A 23534-nucleotide genomic window follows, 5' to 3' on the forward strand; every position below is an offset into this window, starting at 1 on the left:
TGTAGCAATCGAGAAGAGCAATCCAAAAGAGGAGACTTGAGGATAACCTTGAGCCCAACCTTGAAAGATCTGGCAAAACATGGATTTGTTGAATTCCTCGGCTGTTTCTTCCTAACATTTAATTGGGGGTTTCTAATTACTCAACTGCGTGAGTCGCGCTCCGGAAGCACGCGCAGTGCAAGCTCCTTCGGTGGAGCCCCGCCCACATACTACAACTCCCGGCAGGCTTCGCGTACGCCTCAGGGGCGGCGCCGACTGCTGACGTGCGCTGTTGCGCGGGGAATTTCGAGTGGTAGTGAAACGCCGGAGGCCAGTGGGTGGCGGACCCCCAGTGTCTTCACTTGCGACTATGGACTCCTTGGTTGAGCCTCGGTGGCCTCCGGGCCTGGCGGTCATGAAGGTGAGTGATTCAGGAAGGCTGGGGGCTTCTGGGTGTCTGCGGGAGGCCAGCCCCGCCTTGAAGAGAAGGTACGAGGCGCGAACGGCGAACTGGGCCTGAGGACCCGGCTTTGCTATGCTACTAGAGATCGCGTGGCTCTGGGCCCTAGTTTCCTCTTCCGAGAAAAGACAAATGCAGACCTCGGTCCCTCACGGTGAGCTGAGGTTGGCCGTCTCCTGGAGCCAAATATTCTGAGGTTCGCTCACAACAATAACAATGACATCGAGAACAATGACAATTACAGCTGTTTGAGAGTTAAGTATGTGCCAAGCACTATGTAAACAGTGACCGGGACATTATATCAAATAACATTTAATCACGTCAAGTGGGAAACTCTTTTTTTTGTTTTAAATTAAATCATAGTTGTGTACATTAATGCAATCATGGGGTACAATGTGCTGGTTTTACATACAATTTGAAATATTTTCATCAAACTGGTTAACATTTCCTTCCCGGCATTTCTTAGTTATTGTGTTAAGACATTTATATTCTACGCTTAATAAATTTCACTTGTACCCTTGTAAGATGCACCGTAGGTGTGGTCCCACCCATCCTCCCCCTTCTTCTCCCTCCTCCCCTTCTCTCCTCCCTTTCTTGGGCTATAATTGGGTTATAGCTTTATAAATTGGTTTCATAGTAGGGCTGAGTACATTGGATACCTTTTCTTCCATTCTTGAGATACTTTGCTAAGAAGAATATGTTCCATTGCTAAGTCATGGAAGAAGCTTCTTTTTTTCATGTCCTTTCATTTCCTCTCATAACCCTTTAAGCAGGGTTGGTTTGCCCTAACATACTGCCCCAACTCCCTGCAAATGTTCTAACTCTGCTCTAATAATTGCTTACCTCTCCTTTACAATATCAGGACTCAAGCACTAGTCTTTCATTTTACTGAATTATTTTATTTTAGTAACATTTTTGTGGCCACTTTCTGTTTCCACAAGGCATACCAGTTTCCGTTTACAGGAGTGGTGGGCTCTGGATTCCTGCTAGGTTTGCTCAAGATCAGTTGTACTTTTCTGTGCTGGCTGAGAATCGTTTGCTTGGTTTTTCTTCTTGCTCTGTGATTTTTTCTGTTTGCGACTGTGGGTAAGATAACTTGCTCCTTCTGTTCTTATGTTTTGTAAACTGGAGGACTACAGTATCTGTTCTGTAGGAGCCTTCAGGATTTAAGTGAAGGCTAAATGGAGAAGATGGCTTTGTTCAACCTATTGTCATTAATGCCATCTACAGTCCTTGGGGACCTGAAATAGTCCCATGGTGAGAAACCTGTGGTTTTGAAGTTGTGGTTTCCTTGGCACCAAGATATAAGGGAGAAGAGCATAGATTTGAGTTCCAGTGATTCTGGTTAAATCTGGTTTGTGCTTTTTATTAATTATATTACCTTTGAGTCAGTTACTTAACTTCTCTGAGCCTGAATTTCCTTAACTATTAATATAAATTAGAAAAATAAACAATTGATAAGGTTATTTAACTGAGTTGATCTGTGTGGGTACTGATCCTGATGTAAAGTGGGTGCTCAAAAATTATGTGCTAATAGATCGAAAGCATACAGAATGTGGTAAGCATTCAATTAATGTTATGTAAAATATGTATATCTTTCTTATTATTAGCACTTACCATGTGCTAAACGTTTCTCTCCCCTTTTCATTTGTTGTCATGAAGAACGAATTGTTATAATTGCAAAGATGTGTAAACAACCCATCTGCCCTTCAATACATGAATGGATGAATAAATTGTGGCATATGCATACCATGAAAGACTATTCAGCTATAAAAGAAGGTTTTTGTATCTTTTTTTTTTTTTTTTTTTTGAGGCAGAGTCTCACTATGTTGCCCTCAGTAGAATCCTGTAGTGTCACAGCTCACAGCAACCTCAAACTCTTGGGCTTAAGTGATTCTCTTGCCTCAGCCTCCCAAGTAGCTGGGACTACAGGGGCCCACCACAAAGCCTGGCTATTTTTTTTTTTTTTTTTGTTGTTGAAGTTTGGCTGGGGGCGGGTTTGACCCTCCCGCCCTTGGTATATGGGGCTGGTGCTCTACTCCTTGAGCCACAGGCACCACCCCAAGCCCGGCTATTTTTTTGTTGCAGTTGTCATTGTTTAGCAGGCTGGGGCTGGGCTCGAACCCGCCAGCCTTGGTGCCTGTGGCCGGCACCATAGCCACTGAGCTACAGTCGCCTGTATCTTTTCTTAACACCCTGGAGGGACTGGAGAACATTCTCCTAAGTGAAGTATCATAAGAATGGAAAAGCAAGCATCACATGTACTTAGTACTAAATTGAAACTAGTAGATTAACAACTACATGCTCACGTGAGAGAAAAGATCAATTAAATTCATGTAGGGGGGAGGCAGGAAAGAGGTACATTGGACAGGTATATGGCACACTTCCTGGCCAAAGGACACAACTACAGCTTGGACTTTAACCTTAGAAAAGCAAACTTTGTAACCTAATTGCATGTTCCCTCATGTTAACCTGAAATAAAAAAAAATTACAAAAAAGAAAAAAAGTATAACTGTTAAGAAAAACATCAAAGAGCTCTGTAGCCTGTAATGCTCCTGCTTAAACATGTAGATTTAAGCATATTGCATATATTCCCATGACTGTAGTCTTCTTTGGAGGCAGGTTCCACATCTCCTCTGACTTCGATATCTCACCACAGCACTAAAAGTAGAGTTCAGCACTAGAGGGTATGTTCAAGCAGAGAGTCGATTGAGCATATACTGAGCTCACATTAGAATTATGGAATCTTAAAGTTGGAAAGTCAGCTCCCTCTAGTGTTTTAATCCCTCTTATAACATATCTGCTAATTTTTTTAATTTAATTTTTTCTTCAACTCCTCCAGGGTCAAAGAACTACCTGCTCCCCAAAGCAGATCTGACTGTTCAAAGTTTTTTCTTCTATTGATTAGAAATCTGACTCAGAATCTGTGGTTCCTAACCTGGGATCCATGGAAAGACTTTGGAGTCTCAAATTACTTATAAAATTTTTGTCAGCATGTATGTTTTTTTGAGAAGAGAGTTCATAGTTTTCATCCTTTTTTCAGAGAGATCTGTAACCCCCAAGACTTAAGAATATTTTTATAATTATTGTCTCTTCACCTACTTTCTGCTTCCCCCTTGTGCTTTGTCACTAAAGAAATAAATTCTGGGGCATCTCCCGCCACCCTCTATTCTGGCATTCTTTATCTTTTCTTTTCTTTGGTGGAGGCACAGTGTGGTATGTGTGTTGCTGTCTTGGAGTGGCATGACTGGAAATTTGTCCAAGGAAGTTACAGCTCATCTGATGCCATGTCACCTTCCACAAATTGTGCTCTACAGGTCTTTCAGAACCACTTTGTCCTCTGATGAGGATGGCATAGATAAGAAAGTGTAATAGACTGGTCTGACTCTGGTCCTGCCTTTGCTCTTAATTGAGCTTCAGCATAATCTTTTAGCTTTTTGTGTCTAGGTAGTTTACCGTCCAGAATAATGGAAGATTGTGGCATTTAATGCTTATTTCCCTGGTTTTACCGTAACAAAAATTTATTGGTTTTTACCGATTATATATGTAATGTTGTACATAGTAGAGAAAAATTAAAATTCAGAGTAAGAAGATAAAGGAGAAAGTGAAAATTGCTCAATTCTACCACCCAGAGATAATTACTCTTTAAGCTTTTATTTTCCTTCAGTTTTTGTACATTTAAAATTTGGAATCGCCTCAGAGTCAACTTTTTGGGTTTGACCCAGCCACTCAGGAACCCTATAGCCTTTAGCTTTATTTTATTTATTATTATTATTATTATTATTTTTGAGACAGAGCCTTAAGCTGTCGCTCTGGGTAGAGTTCTGTGGCATCATAGCTCACAGCGACCTCCAACTCCTGGGCTTAAACGATTTCTCTTGCCTCAGCCTCCTGAGTAGCTGGGACTACAGATGCCCCCCACAACGCCCAGCTATTTTTTGGTTGTAGTCGTCATTGTTGTTTGGCAGGTCCCTGGTCAGATTTGAACCCACCAGCTCTGGTGTATGTGGCTGGCACCTTAGCTGCTTGAGCTGCAGGTGCTGAGCCAGCCTTTATGTTTAAAAACTGGGACACTGAAGCTATGGATTTAGTAAGATTGTTACGAAGATTAAAGTACAGAGTTGCTATTATTATGTATTATTGCTATAGATTTGTTTTCTGACTTTAAAAAGTTACCTATGGCTCAGTGCCTATAGCTCAAGCGGCTAAGGTGCCAGCCACATACACCAGAGCTGGCGGGTTTGAATCCTGCCTGGTGCCAAACAATGACAACTACAACCAAAAAATAGCTGGGTGTTGTGGTGGGCGCTTGTAGTCTCAGTTACTCAGGAGACTGAGGCCAGAGAATCGCTTAAGCCCAGGAGTTGGAAGTTGCTGTGAGCTGTGACACCACGACACTCTACCCAGGGCAATAGCTTGAGGCTCTGTCTCAAAAAAAAAGAAACCTATTAAAACATGAACATTTTTCTGTGGCATTATTCTTTGAAAGAATGTTTTTTAATGGCTATGTAATATTTCATCATATGGACCATTAGTGACATTAGCATTTTTGTTTAAATTTTTAAAATTTAGCTAATAGATTCACATGGTTCAAAAAATACATAAAATGGAAAATAAAAGTTTCCCTCCCGCCATCCTTGCTCTCTCACTTGTCTAGTTCTCTCCCTTAGTATTGGTTAGTTATTATGTATCTTTTCTTATGTATCTTTTTTAGAATTTCTTTATAAATATTTAAAAAAGAATACATTCTTATCCCTCCTTTTTAAACAAAAGGTAGCATACCAATGTATTCTCTGTACTTTATTTTTCTTATCTTAGCAATCTTTTCATTCATATCATTACAAAGGAGAGCTTTTTCTTTAAAAAAAAAAACTGCTCAATATTCTGTTGGATGGAATAACATTGTATTTTTTTTTTGGCGACATTGTATATTTTTCTTTGAGACAGAGCCTCAAGCTGTGGCCCTGGGTAGAGTACTGTGTAATCACAGCTCACAGCAACCTCCAACTCCTGGGCTCCAGTGATTCTCCTGCCTCCGCCTCCCAAGTAGCTGGGCACCTTAGCCGCTTGAGCCAATAACATTGTATTTTAAATGATTTAAAAGATTTTAGAATAGCGAGAATCGGTCCTTTTCTGTTCAGATTGCATTCTAGATTGATATGCGTCTATTTGACTTCCCAGATTGTCCACTTCTTCACCTTCCTGTGCTGTCATCGGCTCCAACTATTTCCAGGGCTTCCTCATTTGGCTTCACTGTATGGTGGTAACATGCAGAAAGCACTAGACTGCCAGTGAGAGATAGGAGATAGGAATTTTCGTTTTTACTTGACTCATGCCAGTATTGTGTGCCTGCTCTGGGTATACTTCCTTATTTGTGAAGTTAGAGTTTTAATTAGGTAATTTCTAATATTTGGCTTTAATAGGCTCTGATTCGGTTCTTAACCTGTGTGGTGACTAGTGTTACTCGTACCTTTCACCCAACAGTGACTATAGGCGAGGGCATGAAGTCTGAAGAGGAGACTTGGAGGAAAAGCTGGAAACATGTGGGAAGAGGAGCAGAAATGGCTTGCAGTATGGCGTAGGAATCTGCAGTATCAGCTTTATCTAGCTAAGCAATTTGGATAGCCTGAGATTAAATGTATAAGAGTCATAAAAGGGAGTTTTTTCCTCTATTCATCAAGATCTTTTGCAGTTTATCTGGAGTTAGCTTTTACGTGTGTATATTTGACAACGATATGTGATTGAATGAATTTTTTAGTGAACAGAGAAAAGTTCTGTGGTGGACATTCCAATCTTGGTGTCTTTCTGATATGTATATATTCTGATGTGTTTATATGTATTTTTGCATTTCAGACTGTAGATGATTTGCTTCGTTGTGGAATTTGCTTTGAATATTTTAACATTGCAATGATAATTCCTCAATGTTCACATAACTGTAAGTATGTTTCATTTCTATGAATTAGTAAATTGTAAATTTTACAGAAGGTAGTGTTAATTTAACAACAAAGATAAGTACACATATTTGTTTCTCACCTTTAGCTCCTCTATCTTGAAGTTTTCACAAGGTCTTTTTCACTACCTCCCTCTTGAATATTGAAGTTTTTACAAGGCTCCTATGTTTTGTTTTGAGACAGAGTCTCATTATGTCGCCCTTGGTAGAGTGCGGTGGTGTCACAGCTCACAGCAACCTCAAACTCTTGGGCTTGAGTGATTCTCTTGCCTCAACCTCTCAAGTAGCTGGGACTATAGGCACCTGGGACAAAGTCCACTATTTTTTTATTGTTGTCGTCATCATTGTTTAACTGGCCTGGCTTGTTCTAACCCACTAGGCCCAGTATATGTGGCCGGCGCCCTAACCACTGAGCTATGGGTGCCAAGCCAAGGCTCCTATATTTTTTACCACCTTCCTCTTGGATATTTTTATGACTTTTATAGCATTTATGCTATAAAATAAAAATTTTGGTCACAATGTGTGGGGTTTTGGCAAGTACTTTTAGATGTTAAATTTCAGAATTTTTGTTTTTAACAGGGTAACAGGTAGGTGGTTCGACCAAGTAGTTACTTGTTACAAAATTTCGAATTTTAAAAATCTGTAGCAATATGACTATTTCCCCCTGGGAGAATTCTGCCATTGAAGAGTGTTATAGGTAGTTTTATAACTTAACTGCTGTGTGATGCTGGGAAGAGTCATATTGGAATTTGAGTGACATATATAAGCATTTCTCTTTTTGTGAGTCAACTGTATAAACCTTTTTCATATTGTAGCTTGAGGTATTTAGCATAAAGAGGTTAGCCTATCTTTGTTCAGGAGCTGTCCAGTTTATGGGTTATTTAGGTTGGTGATCTTTCTTGTCCTCTATTTTCAAGTTAATTTGTCTTGGAAAGTTAAAAACCAGTCATATTGGGTCTAAAAAAATGGTTTTAGTGTGTAGTACCTTTGAGGAAAAAGTTTCTGTAGAGAAGACCTAAGAGGTTGGCAGTGGATGTGTATGTAGTTTTAACTCTTTGTGCACTTACAAGGTGGATATGTGTACTTTTGGCTAACATTTCTTTAAATGTAAACATCTGGTCAGTAATTCCTACATTAGAAAATGGTTGTGGGAATTAAATGTGCAGAAATCACTGTCTGGCACATTATCTGTGTCTGGTCCTTAATACGTGATAGTTTCCTTCCAGCCCAGCCAGATTCACATTAAAAACCGAGGTAAGTTTGGGTGTTGTTTTAATACAGGGACTGACAGTTAAGTTTGTGAACTCATCATAGAAAAAGTGCTGCATTCCTCATTGCTCAGTCTCACTATGGTCACCTTCTAAGTCCTATCCTTGGGAAGCTATGCACCAATACCAGCCCTAGTCCACTCTTCAAATCAATTTTGGAACTCTTTTTCTGGAATGGCTATTAGAGCTTTAGTTGTACCAGCATTGTCAATTAAGAGAGCAAACTCATCCTAGAAAACCTGCTTCCAAGGCTGGACGAGGCACTGGTGTTGGTGCATAGCTTCCCCAGGGGAGTACTTTTAAGGTGACCATAGTGATACGCAGCAGTGAAGTAGGTAGTGCTTTTTTCTAGGGTGAGTTGGAGAACTTAATTGTGCTACTTTGTATTTTTATGCATGTATATGCATATAAGCATATATAACAAATACTTTGTTGCCATTATTATTTTATATAAAGTTATCTGGTAAATTAATAGGAAAGTTGAAAGTTTTTACTTTCACTTATTTCTTCTCCAGTACTCTTCATTTTTTATGTAGATTGTGGAGTTTCTATAAGATGTAGGAATGATACTTGAAGAACTTTTTTTTTTTTTTTTGCAGTTTTTGGCCAGGGCCGGGTTTGAACCCACCACCTCTGGTATATGGGGCCAGCACCCTAGTCTTTTGAGCCACAGGCGCTGCCCTGAAGAACTTTTTTTTTTTTTTTTTTTTTTTTTTTTTTAGCAGTTTTTGCAAAATAGGTTACTGGCAATTGATTCCTTCAATTTCTATTTGTCTGAGAAATCCTTTTTTCTCTTTCATTTTTGAAGAGTATTTTCCAGCTCGGTGCCTGTGGCTCGAGTGGCTAGGGTGCCAGCCACATACACCTAAGGTGGCGGGTTCGAATCCAGCCCAGACCCGCCAAACAACAATGATGGCTGCAACCAAAAAATAGCCGGGCTTTGTGGCGGGCGCCTGTGGTCCCAGCTACTTGGGAGGCAGAGGCAGGAGACTCGCTTGAGCCCAGGAGTTGGAGGTTGCTGTGAGCTGTGAAGCCACGGCACTCTACCCAGGGGGATAGCTTGAGGCTCTGTCTCAAAAAAAAAAAAAAAAAAAGGAAGAGTATTTTCCCAGGATATACAATTTTATATTTGTGTTGTTTTTACAGTGGTGTTTTTCTTTTAATATTTGCCTGCACTCTCTTTTTGCTTCTGAGGTTAGTGAGGAGAAGTCACATGCAATTTTTATTTTTGCTCCTCTCCAGGCCAGCTGTTTTATCCCCCAGCTTCTTTGGAAATTGTTTTCTTAATCTTCAATTTTATGTAGTTTGAACATGATATGCTAAGGTATGGTGGCATATCATTTGATTTTTTTTTTAAATTTATTTGTTCATTTTGGCATTTATTCTGCTTGATGCTCTTTGGTTTTCCTGGGTAAATGGTTTAGTGTCTAACATTAATTTGGAGAAATTCTCAATCATTATTGCTTGAAAAAGTTCCTCTGTTCCCTTCACTTTCTTTCTCTTCTGGTAGCCCCAATCATGTGTATGTTACATCTTTCGTAGTGTTCCCATAGTTCTTGGATTCACTTCTGTGTTTTCCAGTTTTTTCTGTTTCCTTTTTAGTTTTGGAGGTTTCTATTGGCATATCCTCAAGCTCAGAGATTCTTTCCTGAGCTGTGTCCAGCCTACTAATGAGCGTTTTTCATTTCCATGATAGTGTTTTTGATTTCTAGCATTGGTTTTGATTTTTTTCTTAGAATTTCTACATTACTCCTCTTTTGCATGTTGTCTATTTTTTGCATTAAAACTCTTGTCATAGTTTAAACATTCCTGGTCTGATAATTTCAACATTCCTGTTTTATCTGACTCTGGTTCTGATATTTACTTGCTTAGTTTCTTCAGAGTGTGTATTTTGCCCTTTAGTATGCCTTGTCATTTTTTTGTCTTTGTTTTGTTTTTGGAACAGGGTCTTATCTGTTGGTCAAGTTAGAGTGTTGTAGAATTACCATAGCTCATTCCAGCCTCTAATTTCTGGGCTCAAGTGATCTTCCCATCCCAGCCTCCCAAGAAGCTAGGACTACAGGTGCATGCCATCATGCCAGCCAACTTTTTAAAATTTTCTTTCTTGTAGAGATGGGGTCTCACTGTGCTGCCCAGGCTGCTCTCAAATTCCTGGGCTCAAGAAATCCTCCTGCATTGGCCTCTCATAGTGCTGGGATTATAGGTGTGAGTCACCATGTCCAGGCTAATTTTAGCCAGAGACGATGTCCCGGGTGAAAGGAACTACAGTGAGTAGGCCATGAGGTGTGGTGGGAGAGGAAGCATTCTGTAGTCTGTGATTAGGTCTCAGTCTTTTAGTGAGTCTTTCCCCTGAACTGTGAACTTCACGTGCTTATCAGTTTTTGCCTTTCTTAGGTTGGACAAGATGGCTAGAGAGGGCTGGAATTGTGAATTTCCCTTTTCCCAGGTCAATACAACTCTGATAAAACTCCAATAGATTAGGCTTTGGTAAAATAGTTTCTCCTAAGGGCAGTTTTCTTTTAAGAAGATAGAGTGCTCTGGGCTTATTTTTATAAATGATTACTTTAACTCTCCTCCTGCCTTAAGGACTAGGGTATTTTTCTCAAAAATTCTCTGTGAGAAGTGATAGAGTGCCTCCCTCCCTCCATGACAGGTTCCCCCTGGAGTTTGTAACTCTTAGGCTTGTCCACACTGAACCTCCAGCAGTTTTACAGTTCAGGTTCTCCTTCAGCAAGGAGAAGATATTTCTAGCACAGGTTTTTTTCCTCTGGTTCAGGTGGAAGTTTCCTGGCCAGGTAAGTTGTGATTTGCTGTCCCTGCCTATCTGCCTCTCCAGTTTGGGGGGTAATAGTTTGCTCTGTCACTTTGCTTCTCTGATGGATCTAAGGAGAGTTGTTGGATTTTTAGTTTGTTCAGCTTTTTACTTGTTAGGATGAAGTAGGGACTTCCAAACTCCTTACATGCTTTAGAGGTTCTTTCTGTTCATCTTTGCTTCCCAGAGGAACTTAACCTGTTGCCTGTTTTATCCTTTTTATAATGTATTTCTTTGTTTTTTCCTCCTGAGATACTTTTTCTGAGGCTGGCAAGACTTGTTTATTTCCTGGATATCTGTACCATTGAAATTATGCTATCTCTTCCTCCTCAGCTGAACGCTTTTTAACAAGCCCCTCAACTTGGCTGAATTTGGGCTACTAGTAAATTAGCTAGTTAGTCACTTCTGCTTTTTCTTTGACTGGGATCGTGTTTTACACTGTCTTGAGTGCGTGGCAAATTTAGTTTTAGGCCTGTTTTCTGCTTAAATTGTTAGGATTTATATTGAATTGTGTTGTAATTGCGTCACTACTTTGTTAGCACCTTGAAGTCAAGAACTTTCCCTTATATACTGTTCTTTTCTTAGTGCTTGCCACAAAAATGCTTGTTAAATGTGGGATGACGGATATTATTTACAGATAGCCTGGGAATATATTATATCTTAAGTGTATAGATCTTATTTCAAAATATGTACGTGTATATAACTTTGAATGGTCGGCAGTAGAGAAGATGTCTAGCATGTTTATCCAATACCCAGCCCAGGTCTAGCTTATGTGTTTCCTGTGTTTTGCAGGTGGAGTACACAGAGAGTGATATATGTTGATTGTAGAGTTGTGATATCCTAGGGATCATTATATTTGATATATTTCCCTTCCCTAAAAATGCTATTTAATTACATGTGTAAATGAGCATAGATTAGAAAGTACTAGAAATTTAAAACTATGATAATATACCCTAACAGTGTCCTTGTGAAGTTTTTTAGATCAATAAAGTCAGGGGCCATCATGACTGAGCTTTGTGCATTGAAAAAAAATACACCCTAGATCAGTGGTTCTCAACCTGTGGGTCGCCACCCACAAGAACTGTATTAATGGGTCCTGGCATTAGGAAGGTTGAGAACCACTGCCCTAGATGATAGTTTTCTAGGGGGTAAGTCATTTTGTTAGAAGTCAGATTCCTGTTTTGCTTAATTAATTTACTGTGTTGCATTTTGTGTTTTTGCAGACTGTTCTCTCTGTATAAGAAAATTTCTATCCTATAAAACTCAGTGTCCAACTTGTTGTGTGGTAAGTTTTTCTTTTTTTCTAACTTATTGATTGGTGCAAGTAGTTCTTCTTTACACAGAAAAGCCCATGGGAAGATGCGTAGCTACTGAAGGACTTCTGAAGCACATGTAGGGAGAACTGTCCTTTGTTGAATTTTCATTAAATTGCTCATAATCTAAATGTATTTTAGGAAGTAAAGACTAATTTTAAGAGCCAGGATATAGCACTTTTAAATTATTATAACCCATGTTTTTCTGGCTTTTAAGTTTTTATTATTTCTCACCTTTGGTGAAACCCTGATGCTAAGATTAGTCATTTGTAAAGGACTGGTCTTAGTATTTGTGCAGAAGGCAAAGATTTATGGCCCTTGGGCTTAACCCAGTCTAACAGGTAGCGTTATCTCTTCCCAAGCCAGACCTTCAGGGAAAACACTTAGAAATTTTGTTATTATAGTTTCTGAAACTTTTCAAGTAGTGGTAACAGGTGCAAAGGTAGACTAAACGGAAATTAAACATAAGTGGAAAGGAAATTAGAAGAGACTGTGACATCTGACAGAAAGGACGTTGGGACTAGTAGAGGTGTTGGCTAGTTTGGCCTCTTTGGCATGTAATTAGTCGGGATGTCATTGAACTTCCCTGAACTGTGTAAAAAACTATGCAGTTTGTCTTCCAAAACTCAGATCTTTACAACTGTGCTACAGTGCCTTTGTCAAGATGATATCATTGCTGAGATAAACTGTGTATCATTCATGCTAAATAAGTACTGGATTTATCATTTTTCTCTTGTATTCCTGAAAACCAATCTTGTTTTTAAGCTCTCTGTGAACACTTAATACCTCTTCCAGTGTTATTACTTAAAGGAGCATTTTTCTTCTGTTTTTCAGGAGAAATTTTTGGGAGAGCTGAGTGCTAGCATTGTGAAGAAAGATTCTTGCTCATGTTAGGTATTGTCTTAGTACAAAGTGTATGTGATTTTAACGGCACTTTGGAGAGCTTTTATTATTAGACTTCCAGTCAGCAGATACTGATTCACTATTTTAAAATTCCATATTTGTATGAGATAAATGAAATTTATTTTAAGGCTTTCTTGGAAGACTTAGTGGAATGGAGAAACTCAGGAGGATGGGTCAGACATTTTCAAAAACAAGATTATGACAAGTTAATTATTGTTTTTGACTTTTTTTTTTTTTTTTAGACAGTTACAGAGCCGGACCTAAAAAATAACCGCATATTAGATGAACTGGTAAAAAGCTTGAATTTTGCACGGTATGGCTTAATTTTGTGACTAACCTCTAACTCCTTTTGCCTTTTCTATGTGTTTCCACTTGAGTCTGTGCACTTTGGATTAGGAACTGCAAGGTTGCATGTTCTGAGTCAAAATGCAGGGAGGTGACAGTGGAACATCTAATAGTAATGAGATTTTATTTCTTAACTGAAATTCTCCTGTTATAAAGTACAATTAAGAGTTAAATGCAAATGTGAGGATTTCTTTACTTTTGGGTGGCACGTTACTCTGTCTGTATTTTGTTGCCCCGGCCCTAGAATGAATCATTTCCTCAAAGAGCTCCTTTTATTGGAGAATGTTTTTTAGAAACCATGAACTGGTACAGAGTATGCTTGTTTCTACTGGGGTGTCATTGCTTCTAGGCCCTCTAAGTGGACAGAGCTAGGTTTTATATATATGATATGCATGTATGCATATGTGTGTGTTAACCCATGTACGTACACATATCTGTAGTTCCTTGTGTTACGTATTAATCCACTAATTCTCAGAGTTCTTCAGGATGTATTAATCGATGTGCCATGTGAAATACATACTTGATTGTATTTTATAAAGCTCAGATTTGCAGCTTTACTTCGTTGCTGTCAAATGCATGCATATGTAAGTTTGGTTACCTAAAAGAATATTAAAAGGCATGTTTTACAAATAATATCTTGAATTATTTTTAGTCTTAATCATGTAAGTCAAGTAAGAATTTTTATTAAGAACATTGTATTTAGATAATAGTCTAGGGCCTACATACCTAAGTACAGTCATGTGTTGCCTAGCAGTAGGGATTTATTCTCAGAAATGTGTCATTAGGTTACTTTGTCATTGTGTGAATATTAGAGTGTACTTAAATACTTAAATAAACCTAGATGGTATAGCCTACTACATATCTAGGCTACAACTATAGAGGTTCTACTGTATTTTCAATCCATGGTTGCTTTAATTCACAAATGTGGAACTAGCAGATACTGGGAGCCAGTTGTACTCTGAACTGTAGTTATTTCCTTAAGCAAGGTCATAAAAAGATGGTATATGGCTCAGTGCCCATAGCTTGGTGGTTAGGGTGCCATGCACATTCATTGAGGCTGGTGGGTTCGAACCAGGCCCGGGCCTGCTAAACAATAATGACAACTCCAACAAAAAAATAGTCTGGTATTGTGGCGGGCTCCTGTAGTTCCAGCTACTTGGGAGGCTGAGGCAAGAGAATCCCTTGAGCCCAAGAGTTTGAGATTGCTGTGAGCTGTGATGCCATGGCGCTCTACCGAGGGCAACATAGTGAGACTCAGTCTCAAAAAAAAAAAAAGATGGTATACTTTCCTAGATTAGGAAACTCTGAAATTCTCTGATTCTTATAATTAATGTTATTGCTTTTCTTATTTTAAAGTCCTTCACCAGTTAGTCTTGGAAGTCTATGAGAGGATGGGGCTATGCTTTCCAAAGGAATTTATTGGCTGTTGATTTAATATGAGATAATAAAGTTGTATCTCAAGGTGTATTTTTTCCCTTAGCTGGTACTGAAAGCATAACAACCTCCCTACTAAGAGAAAGGAAGCCCTGCAAATAACAGCATCTATTTTGTGAAGAGAAGTGATTAATATCTTTGGTTTCACAGACCTTTTGGCAACTTAGGATAGTTGAGCTCTCCTTTTCTCTCCTTCTCTCCCAAGGGAATAGGCTATTTAATTCTTTGTTATAGTAGGTGTGGTGGCATGGGAAACATTCTTTGTAGATGTGGAGATAGATTATATCATTTGCTTCTCCCTTTGTTTGTCTTCTTGAAATTGGCATTCTTATTTGTATTGTCCTTATGGTAAACATCTCTTGGACATTTGTTATGTATAAACTGCTATGGCACTTCATTTGCAAAGTTAGTAGGGTTGAAATTCATGCTAATCAATTTCATTATTTACTTAAACTCTTGTTTAAGATTGATGAGGGAGGAAGTTTAATCTTATGATTAAAATGTAAGACATTTGTTTTGCTTATTGATTTTATTTCTCCTTGTCTTTCCCATCTATCATTGCCATTTTACGTGCCATTATGATTTTTTAAAATTTAATATTCTAAAATGAATAATAAAAGGCTATTTGAAATAATTTCAGAGGTTTTCAGAGATAAGACTGATGTGTAGCTCTTACATCTCTGGCCTGTGGCTTTTATTTTCAAAGAACATGTGTTTTTTTCCTTGACTTAGTTTTATTTAAAATGATATTCTTAAGAACCTGTTGCATTGAATAAATATTTTTGTCCAAGTGGAACATCATTCTTGACCTAATTAAGAAAATACTGTTTCTCTGTTTTTGCATAGCTGCCACTTTCCGTCTTTATTATTATTTGTAGGAATCAACAGTAGAGAGTGTTATTTACTGCTTTGGTTGGTCTATCACCAAGGTATGAGTTTTTCTGTAAGCCCTCCCACTTCAAAAATTTAAACATTTTAGATCACAGTTGTGATAGATAATTCCTTTAGTAGCTCACAAAGAGGATGTAGGACATAATTTCACTGTTTATGTTTTGAATTCAGGCAGAACTGGGCTCCAGTCCTGGCCCTTCTATTTCTTATATAATTGTTCTGTGATACATTGATACCTAAAATGCTGATAAGAATTTGTGCTTGAGTGGTCCTCTGCCTGTTTAACTGAATAAATAGTTCTAGGCTACTTGTTTGCGTGTTTTCAGGTCAGAGCAAGCATTGCAGGGACTTTTAGTTACTGAAGTATGTGGGCTTGATTGCATAGATTTTATGGCTGCCTACATATACTCCAGGGCCTATTTTGACTCTTTATTCTTAACTACATTCTGAAGAGGTAAGATTAGTCTGTAGTTAACAAATGGGCAAGATTTTTCTATCTTTATTAAGTCAAAGTTACTTATTCACAGTAAGATCTGGGATCCTGTATGTATGCCCCTTCCTAACTAGTTGAGTGACCCTGAACAAATCAATACACTTTTTTGAGATTTTATTTATTCATCTGTAAAAATGAATATATTGATTCATCTTTAAGAGTCTTTCCTGTTCTGAAAATTCATAATTCATTAAAAAGATATCTCAGTGCCTATGATGTGCTATCAGACATTCTAATGCCAACTCACTTTAATACAAAATCTTAGGGATGATGAAAATTAAGGCAACTTTACCAGTTCAATTTAAGCTTGAGCATCAATTTTGGAATGAATATTTTTACCCAGCTCATTTTTAAGCTGTAAGAATTGTCATAAACAGTTTCAGGGTTTTAAATGCTGTCTGTACATTGATGGCATCCAAATTTATGTCTTCAGCTAGTTCTTTCCCCCAAACTTGATGTTTATATATTCAACTGCTTATCTCATATCTATACTGGGACCTCTTAAGTGCAACTTTTGCTTAACATTTCTGAAATGAAGCTCTCTTTCACTCACTCAGGTCAGCACCCTTGGATCATCCTTGACCCTTCTCTTTTATATTATTTAATCTGTGAATCTGTTGGTAAATCCTGTTGGATCTGTCTTCACTATACTTGCAGAATCTGACTGCTTCTCTTCTCCCTACCAGTATCATCCTGGTCCAGGACAGTGACATCCTATATTACTCTGATTACTTCCTCCTGGTATCCTTATTTCTGCATTTGCCTCTTGTAGTACTTCCTGAGGATAGCAACCATAGTGATTTGTTTAAAATAAAAAGTCATATTATGCTTAAAACCATCCAGTGGTAGTTCTCTATCTCAGAGCAGAAGCCTAAGTTTGCTCAGCGACAGTCCTCTGGTCTCTGCAGAATCTCTCCCTTTGTGTAGTCTATTTGTCTTGCTAGCCTTAGTTCTCAAACTTGTTAACAGTATCCTGACAGTCGAGACTTTGTACTTGCTATTTCTAGGTAAATAGTGTTTCCGCAGAGAGCCACATGGTTTCTTTGGACTCATTCTTAGCTCCACTTTCTTTGGATTCTGTTTGTCTGGGTCATCTTCTCACTGAGGCCTTCTCTGACTATCCTTGCAGGGGTGTCTGACCGGTTTTCTTTTCTGTTTGTACTTTGGAAGAATGAGAGTTGCTTGGACCATATATTCAATACACAAACGCTAATGAAAACTGATGAGCACAAGAAAAGTCAGTGCATACTTTTTGCAATATCTAACACCACAGATAAATAAAACAATCATCAAATAATCTGCATGTGGCCCATGGCCTCAGGTTGGACACCCCTATGAGTTTCAAGTATTGGCTGAGCACAGTAATTCTAGCACTTTGGGAGCTGAGGCTGGAAGATCATTTGAGGTTAAGAGTTTGAGACCAGCTTAGGCAATATAGTAAAGCCCCATCTCTACTAAAAAAAAAAAAGAAAGAAAGAAAAGAAAAATTAGCCAAGTGTGGTTGAGTGTGCCTGTAGCCTAAGGTGACCAGATTTTAATATTGGTAAAGCAGGACACCATTGACGGGGGTGTGTGTATGTCTGGGGAGGTGGGTTCTTAATTTAAACTTTGGTCTATATGGAGCAACAAAAATTTTCATAGAATGCAAAAATAGTATTGTAATATATATTTTTAATTTCAATATAAGTACAATTTACAAATATAGTACATTAAAAAATTATGTATAGTGCGGTGCCTGTGGCTCAAAGGAGTGGGGCGCCGGTCCACCTGGGCGACCTTACCCAGGAGGGGAGTAGGGAGTTTACATTAGCCTTTTCATTTCCAAATGAAGTTACATTAACCTTTTCAGCAGCTGAAAACCATATATTCCCTTCCCGTTGTTCCGCCATTCCCTAGCTTGTCGTGCATTCTTTCCAAAAATTGGGACTTATTTAAAATGCCACAGGACGTTGGACAAATTGTTAAAAATCAGGACACTGTCCCACCAAAAGCGGGACGTATGGTCACCTTGCTGTAGCCCCATCTACTTGGGTGGCTGAGGCAGGAGGATCTGTGAACCTTGGAGTTTAAGGTTGCAGTACGCTGTGATTGCACCACTGTACTCACTCACCTAGGTTACAGAGTAAGACTCTGTCTCAGAAAAAAAAAAGGGGGGGGAAGTATAAAGAGTATCTCCTTGGGCGGTGTGGCTCAGTGCGTAGGGCGCCGGCCCTATATACCAAGGGTGGCGGGTTTGAACCCTGCCCCAGCCAAACTGCAACAACAAGGAAAAAAAATAACTGGGCGCCTGTAGTCCCAGCTACTCGGGAGGCTGAGGCAAGAGAATTATCTAAGCCCAGGAGTTGAGGTTGCTGTGAGCTGTGACGCTACGGTACTTAACCATGCAATAAAGTGAGACTTTGTCTCTAAAAAAAGAGAGTATCTCCTCATATCTGGCTTCATTGTTTTTAATGGCACTTGTCACATATGTTTATGTTTATTCTTTTTTCTTACTGTAAGAAGTGTAAGCTTCATGACGATGGAGGCTTTGCTCTCCATTGTACTAATATTTCTTTCTCTGCCAAGAGTAGCTGGCCCTTCAATAAATTAATGAATTTTAATATTGGCATGGAAGATGGTATTTATCATGGCACTGGTGCTACTGTCTGCCAGTCTTTACCAGCATGTATTGATGTAGGAAAGAAAATTAGTAGAATTACTGAATTGTGGATAAAAGCAAAAATAACAAGGGTAGACACTTAGCTGGAAGGGACTACTGCTGTGTAGCATGGAAGTGTTTAGTTGGTGGTAGTTTTGCCTGTGTTGAATAGCATCTGCTTCACTAAGAGATGAGACAAAAGCTTTCTTAGAACTTTTTTTATATCAAATCTAGATCCTGGAAGGAAAAGAGACTATTAATGATTGTTATTTATTTTTATTTTATTTGTTTCTTCTCAAAGACTAAGATCCTTAAGTTTTTCTTTTTCTTTTTTCTTTTTTTTTTTTTTTTGAGACAGAGCCTCAAGCTGTGACCCTGGGTAGAGTGCCCTGGCATCACAGCTCACAGCAGCCTCCAACTCCTGGGCTTAAGTGATTCTCTTGCCTCAGCCTCCCAAGTAGCTGGGAGTACAGGCGCCCACCACAACACTCAGCCATTGTCTTTTCTATATTGTCTTTTTATTTAATTCTAGCCTTTGTGATTAGTATAACCATGAGGTCCCCTAAATTGTTGTTATTATTTTTCTGATTGTTTTTTTTTTTTAAACTGTGATATACAGAATGGCAAGCTTGGATTTTGATCACTGAATTTTGACAGATGGACATATATAAGTAATTACTATTACAAACATTACTATTACTATTCTATCACCATAGAAAATTCTTTAACTGTGTTTCTAGTAAATCTTAGAACTTTCAGATTGTAACTACTTATTAATAAAATAAGGTAAGAAGCAGGACATCTTAATATAAATGGAATTGTTGTCATTGCTGTTTGGCAGGCCTGGGCTGGATTCGAACCTGCCAGCTCTGGTGTATGTGGCTGGCACCTTAGCTGCTTGAGCTATAGGTGCCGAGTCCTTAAATTTTTCTTTTAACCTCCCTTCTACCATAGCTTTTTATTTATTTTCAAACTTTTTATTGTGGAAAAATTCAAACGTATACAAAAGTAGAGAATATAGTATAATAAATGTCTCTCTGATTCCCAAATCTACCTGTCTCTTAACTTAAACATTTGTTAACTCACAGACAATCTTTTTTGCTTTTTTTGTGAGACAGTCTTCCCCTGAGTAGAGTGCGTGGCATCACAGCTCACAGCAACTTCAAACTCTTGGGCTTAAGTGATTCTCTTGCCTCAGCCTCTCAAGTAGCTGGGACTACAGTGCCCGCCACAATGGCCCAGTTATTTTTTTTTGTTGTTGTTGTCATTGCAGTTGTCATTGTTTTTTTAGGTGGCCTGGGCCAGTATCAAACGCGTCAGCCTCATTGTACGTAGCCAGCACCCTACCCACTGAGCTACTGGCGCCACCTCATGGACAATCTTAATTCTTCTTAATTCATCTCCTTGCCTTCCCTGAATATGTTAGATAACACCCGTTGCTCTTGGGCATAATTGAAAGGATTGGAACTTTCAGATTGCAACTACTTATTAATAAAATAGGGTAAGAAGCAGGACATCTTAATGTAAATGGAATTTTTGTTAATTTCTATAAAACTATGAGGCAAAATAAAATAATTGCTGCTTTGATTCTTTCTATACCATTTCCTGTCCAATGAAGCAACTAACTCCTATGTGGTATGTGTGTTAATAGAGTAGTTTTACTAACTTCAGGCCAATAGAGAAAGAGAGATCCAATCCAATGATAGATTATACAGTGAACATTGACTCTTCTTTTGAGTCTTTTGAGTACCATTATATAGATGACTTTTTTCTCCATTTCTTTATTTAAAGAACTTTGAGTTGTTTCTAGTTCTTGTCTATTACGATACAGCTGCTGCAAACATTTTTCTACATGTCCTTTGGCACGTATTTCTGCTGGTGTGTATCTAGAAGTGTGATTGCTAGGTCATAGGGTAGGTATTCATTTGTTTCTTGGTACCTTTAAAGCTAGTTTCCAAATTATTAGTCAGTTATCCTCTTACTAGCAAAATGAGAGTTCTGGTTGGTCCATATCCTCACCACTATTTGTTATTGTCTTATTATTTAATTTCTAGTTTTTGTGATTAGTATATCCATGAGGTTCCTTAAATTGTTTTTATTATTTTTCATACTGATTTTTTTAAAAAACTGATGCAGAGAATGGCAAGCTTGGATTTTGATCACTGAATTTTGAGAAATGCACACATGTAAATAATTACTATTACAAACATTACTATTACTATTCCATCACCATAGAAAATTCTTTTACTGTGCTTCCAGTAACTCTTCATTCACAGAGGTACCACCATTCACTTTCTATCATGATAGTTTCTTAAACTTTCCATAAATGGAATCACACAGCATATAAGTTACTTTTTTCTTTCCCTTCACATGCTCTTTCTGTTATTGTCTGTTTTTGTGTGTATCAGTATTCACTCTTTTGTATAGCTGAATAAAATTCCATTGTCTGAATTTACATAATTTGCTTGTCCATTCATCTTTTGATATAGTTGGATTATTTCCAGTTTATGGCTGTTCTAACAAAAGCTGCTGTGGAAGTTGTGTGTAATCTTTGTGTAGGCATATATTTTCATTTCTTTTTGGTAAATATTTAGGAATGGAATTTCTGAGTTAGAGCGTACATGTATGTTTAACTTTTTAAGAAATGGACAGTATTCCTACCCACCAGCGGTGTATGGGAGTCTCATTTGCTGTACATACTGGTTAATATTCTTCACTTTCAGGCCTTTTAGTTTTATATATTCTATTGGGTGTGAATTGGTAGCTCATTGTGACTTTAATGTATGTTTCCTGATGACTAATGTGCCTTTTTCATGTGCTCTTTGACCTTACAATTTTGATAATTGCAGTTTTTTTCTTCTTGTTTGGTACTTGCCTTTTTATTTTCTTAAGGATATCTTTGGATGAGCAGATGTTTTAATTTTAATGAAGTCTAGTTTCTCTCTCTTTAATTATTTGATTTTTATCCTAAAAAATCTTTGCCTATCAAGGTTTTTTGATTTTTTTTTTTTTTTTTTTTTAGAATTGTTATAATTTTAGCCTTTACTTTTAGGTCTGTGAAACCGTTCAAGTTAATTTTTGTGGCGGGTGGAGATAAGGGTTAGGATTTGTTTATTTATTTATTTATTTATTTATTGCAGTTTTGGCTGGGGCTGGGTGTGAACCTGCCACCTCCAGCATATGGGGCCGGGGCCTTACTCCTTTGAGCCACAGGCGCCGCGCAGGATTTATTTTTTTCTCAACAAATATTCAGTTGCTCTCGCACTGCTCATTTATTAAAAAAACCTATTTAAATAACGTAGGTCTGTTTCTGGACACATTATGTTTCATATTCTCTTTGCCTTTTATTAAGCTGATAATTGCAGTGTCTTTAATATTGTAGCTGTACCATAAGTCCTTAAAATCTGGTGGTTCAAGTTCTCTAACTTACGTCTTCTTCAATACTGCTGGCCATTCTAGGGCCTTTGCATTTTCATATAAATTTTAGAGTGAATATATCATTTTCATCCCTCCAAAGTGGCTTATATTTTAATTGAAATTGCATTAAATTTATAATTCAGTGTGAGGAAAAATGGGCATCCTAACATTGTTGAGTCTTCTAGTCCTTAGACATGGAATATTTCTTTACTTATTTAAGTCTATTATTTCTCTAACCTTATTCATAAATATCAATATTTTCAATGGCATTTTAAGTGATATTTATTTTAAAATTTTATTTATGTTTGCTAATATAAATTAGCTGTAGGTTTTGTGAAAATATCTTCTATCAAATTAAGAAAGTTTCCTTCTATTCCTGATTTTCTGAGTGTTTTTTATTATGAGTGAGGGTTAAATTTTATCATTTTTTTCTGCATTTATTGAGATGATTATGCATATTTTTTCTTTTATTTTGTTAATGTGGTAGATTGCATTGATTGACTTTGTAAATAGTAAGCCAGCCTTACATTTGGAATTAATCCTACTTGGTCATGATACATCTTCAAAATTTATCTCTATATTTTTTCTTAATATCAATATCAATAAATAGAGTGCTGTGGCATCACAGCTTATAGGCGCAAAGCCTACTCTTTTTTTCTTTTTCAGTCTTGGTAGGGATTTAATAACTTTGTTAAATTTTGAAAGAATGAACTTTTAGCTTTGATAATTTTCTCTTTATGTATGTCACTTTTCTATCTCACTACTATCTGTTATTTCCTTTCTTCTTGGTGCTTAGTTTCTATTTTATTTCCTAACCTTTTAAATTGGAAGCTTAGAATATTGATTTTCACTTTTTTATTGTCAATAATTTTCCTTCTATGGACTGTTTTGACAACCCTCCATGCTGTCTATCATTCCACTCAGAATATTTTTTAGTTACCTTTGCTTTCCAGGCGAACTCAAACTATAGCCCGTGGGCCACATGCAGCCCGCCTAGGACATTTATTGGGCCCACGGGTGTTTTTGCCGCTGCTGCCTGTCCTGCTTAGCAGCTGACTTGTCCCGGGGCCTGCAGTCCGGCCCTCCATTGGTCTGAGGGACAGTGAACTGGCCCCCTGATTAAAAAGTTTGAGGACCCCTGAATTTTAACATACAGGGTTATTTAGGAATGTGGTGCTTAATTTGATAACATTTAGAGATTTTCTAGCTATCTTTATGTTACTGAATTTCATGTCAATTTTTTTATCGTATTTGAAAATTCTCTGCCTTTGATTTTTCTAATATTGTTTATTTTCCATCTTTCTGTTTCTTTTGGGATTCCAATTATATTCCATTGCTCATAGTTTTTTCCCTTATCTTTTTCTCTCTGAGCTTTAGTTTGGATATTTTCTTTTGACCTGCCTTTAGGTTTACTAATTCTGTTTTCTCTGTCTGCTGTTATACTCACACAATTTAAATTTAGTATTTCGCAATTATAGAATGTTCATTTGAGTCTTGTTATGGATTTTGTGTCTCTCTCACAATACACAAAACACTGTCTGTGCTTTTTTTCTTTAACATGTTTATCATAGTTTGAAGTCATCTGCTAATGCTACTTCTTGGATCACTTTTGGGTCGTCTTCTCTTGAATA

At 37.8% G+C, this 23534-nt stretch overlaps 1 protein-coding gene across 1 annotated transcript in view; it reads left to right on the forward strand.

Annotated features, from left to right (window-relative positions):
• Window positions 1–349: 349 nt before the first annotated feature.
• Window positions 350–23534, forward strand: part of RAD18 (RAD18, E3 ubiquitin protein ligase) — a 91524-nt gene continuing 68339 nt past the window's right edge. Inside the window, exons 1-4 of the mRNA XM_003785469.2 lie at window positions 350–400; window positions 6293–6374; window positions 11693–11754; window positions 12928–12998. Of these exons, the coding sequence (XP_003785517.1) occupies window positions 350–400; window positions 6293–6374; window positions 11693–11754; window positions 12928–12998 (266 nt within the window). The remainder of the gene's footprint in view (window positions 401–6292; window positions 6375–11692; window positions 11755–12927; window positions 12999–23534) is intronic.

This window comes from Otolemur garnettii, unplaced genomic scaffold, assembly GCF_000181295.1.
Source record: "Otolemur garnettii isolate 467f Iridium unplaced genomic scaffold, OtoGar3 scaffold00015, whole genome shotgun sequence".
Lineage (NCBI taxonomy): Eukaryota > Metazoa > Chordata > Mammalia > Primates > Galagidae > Otolemur > Otolemur garnettii.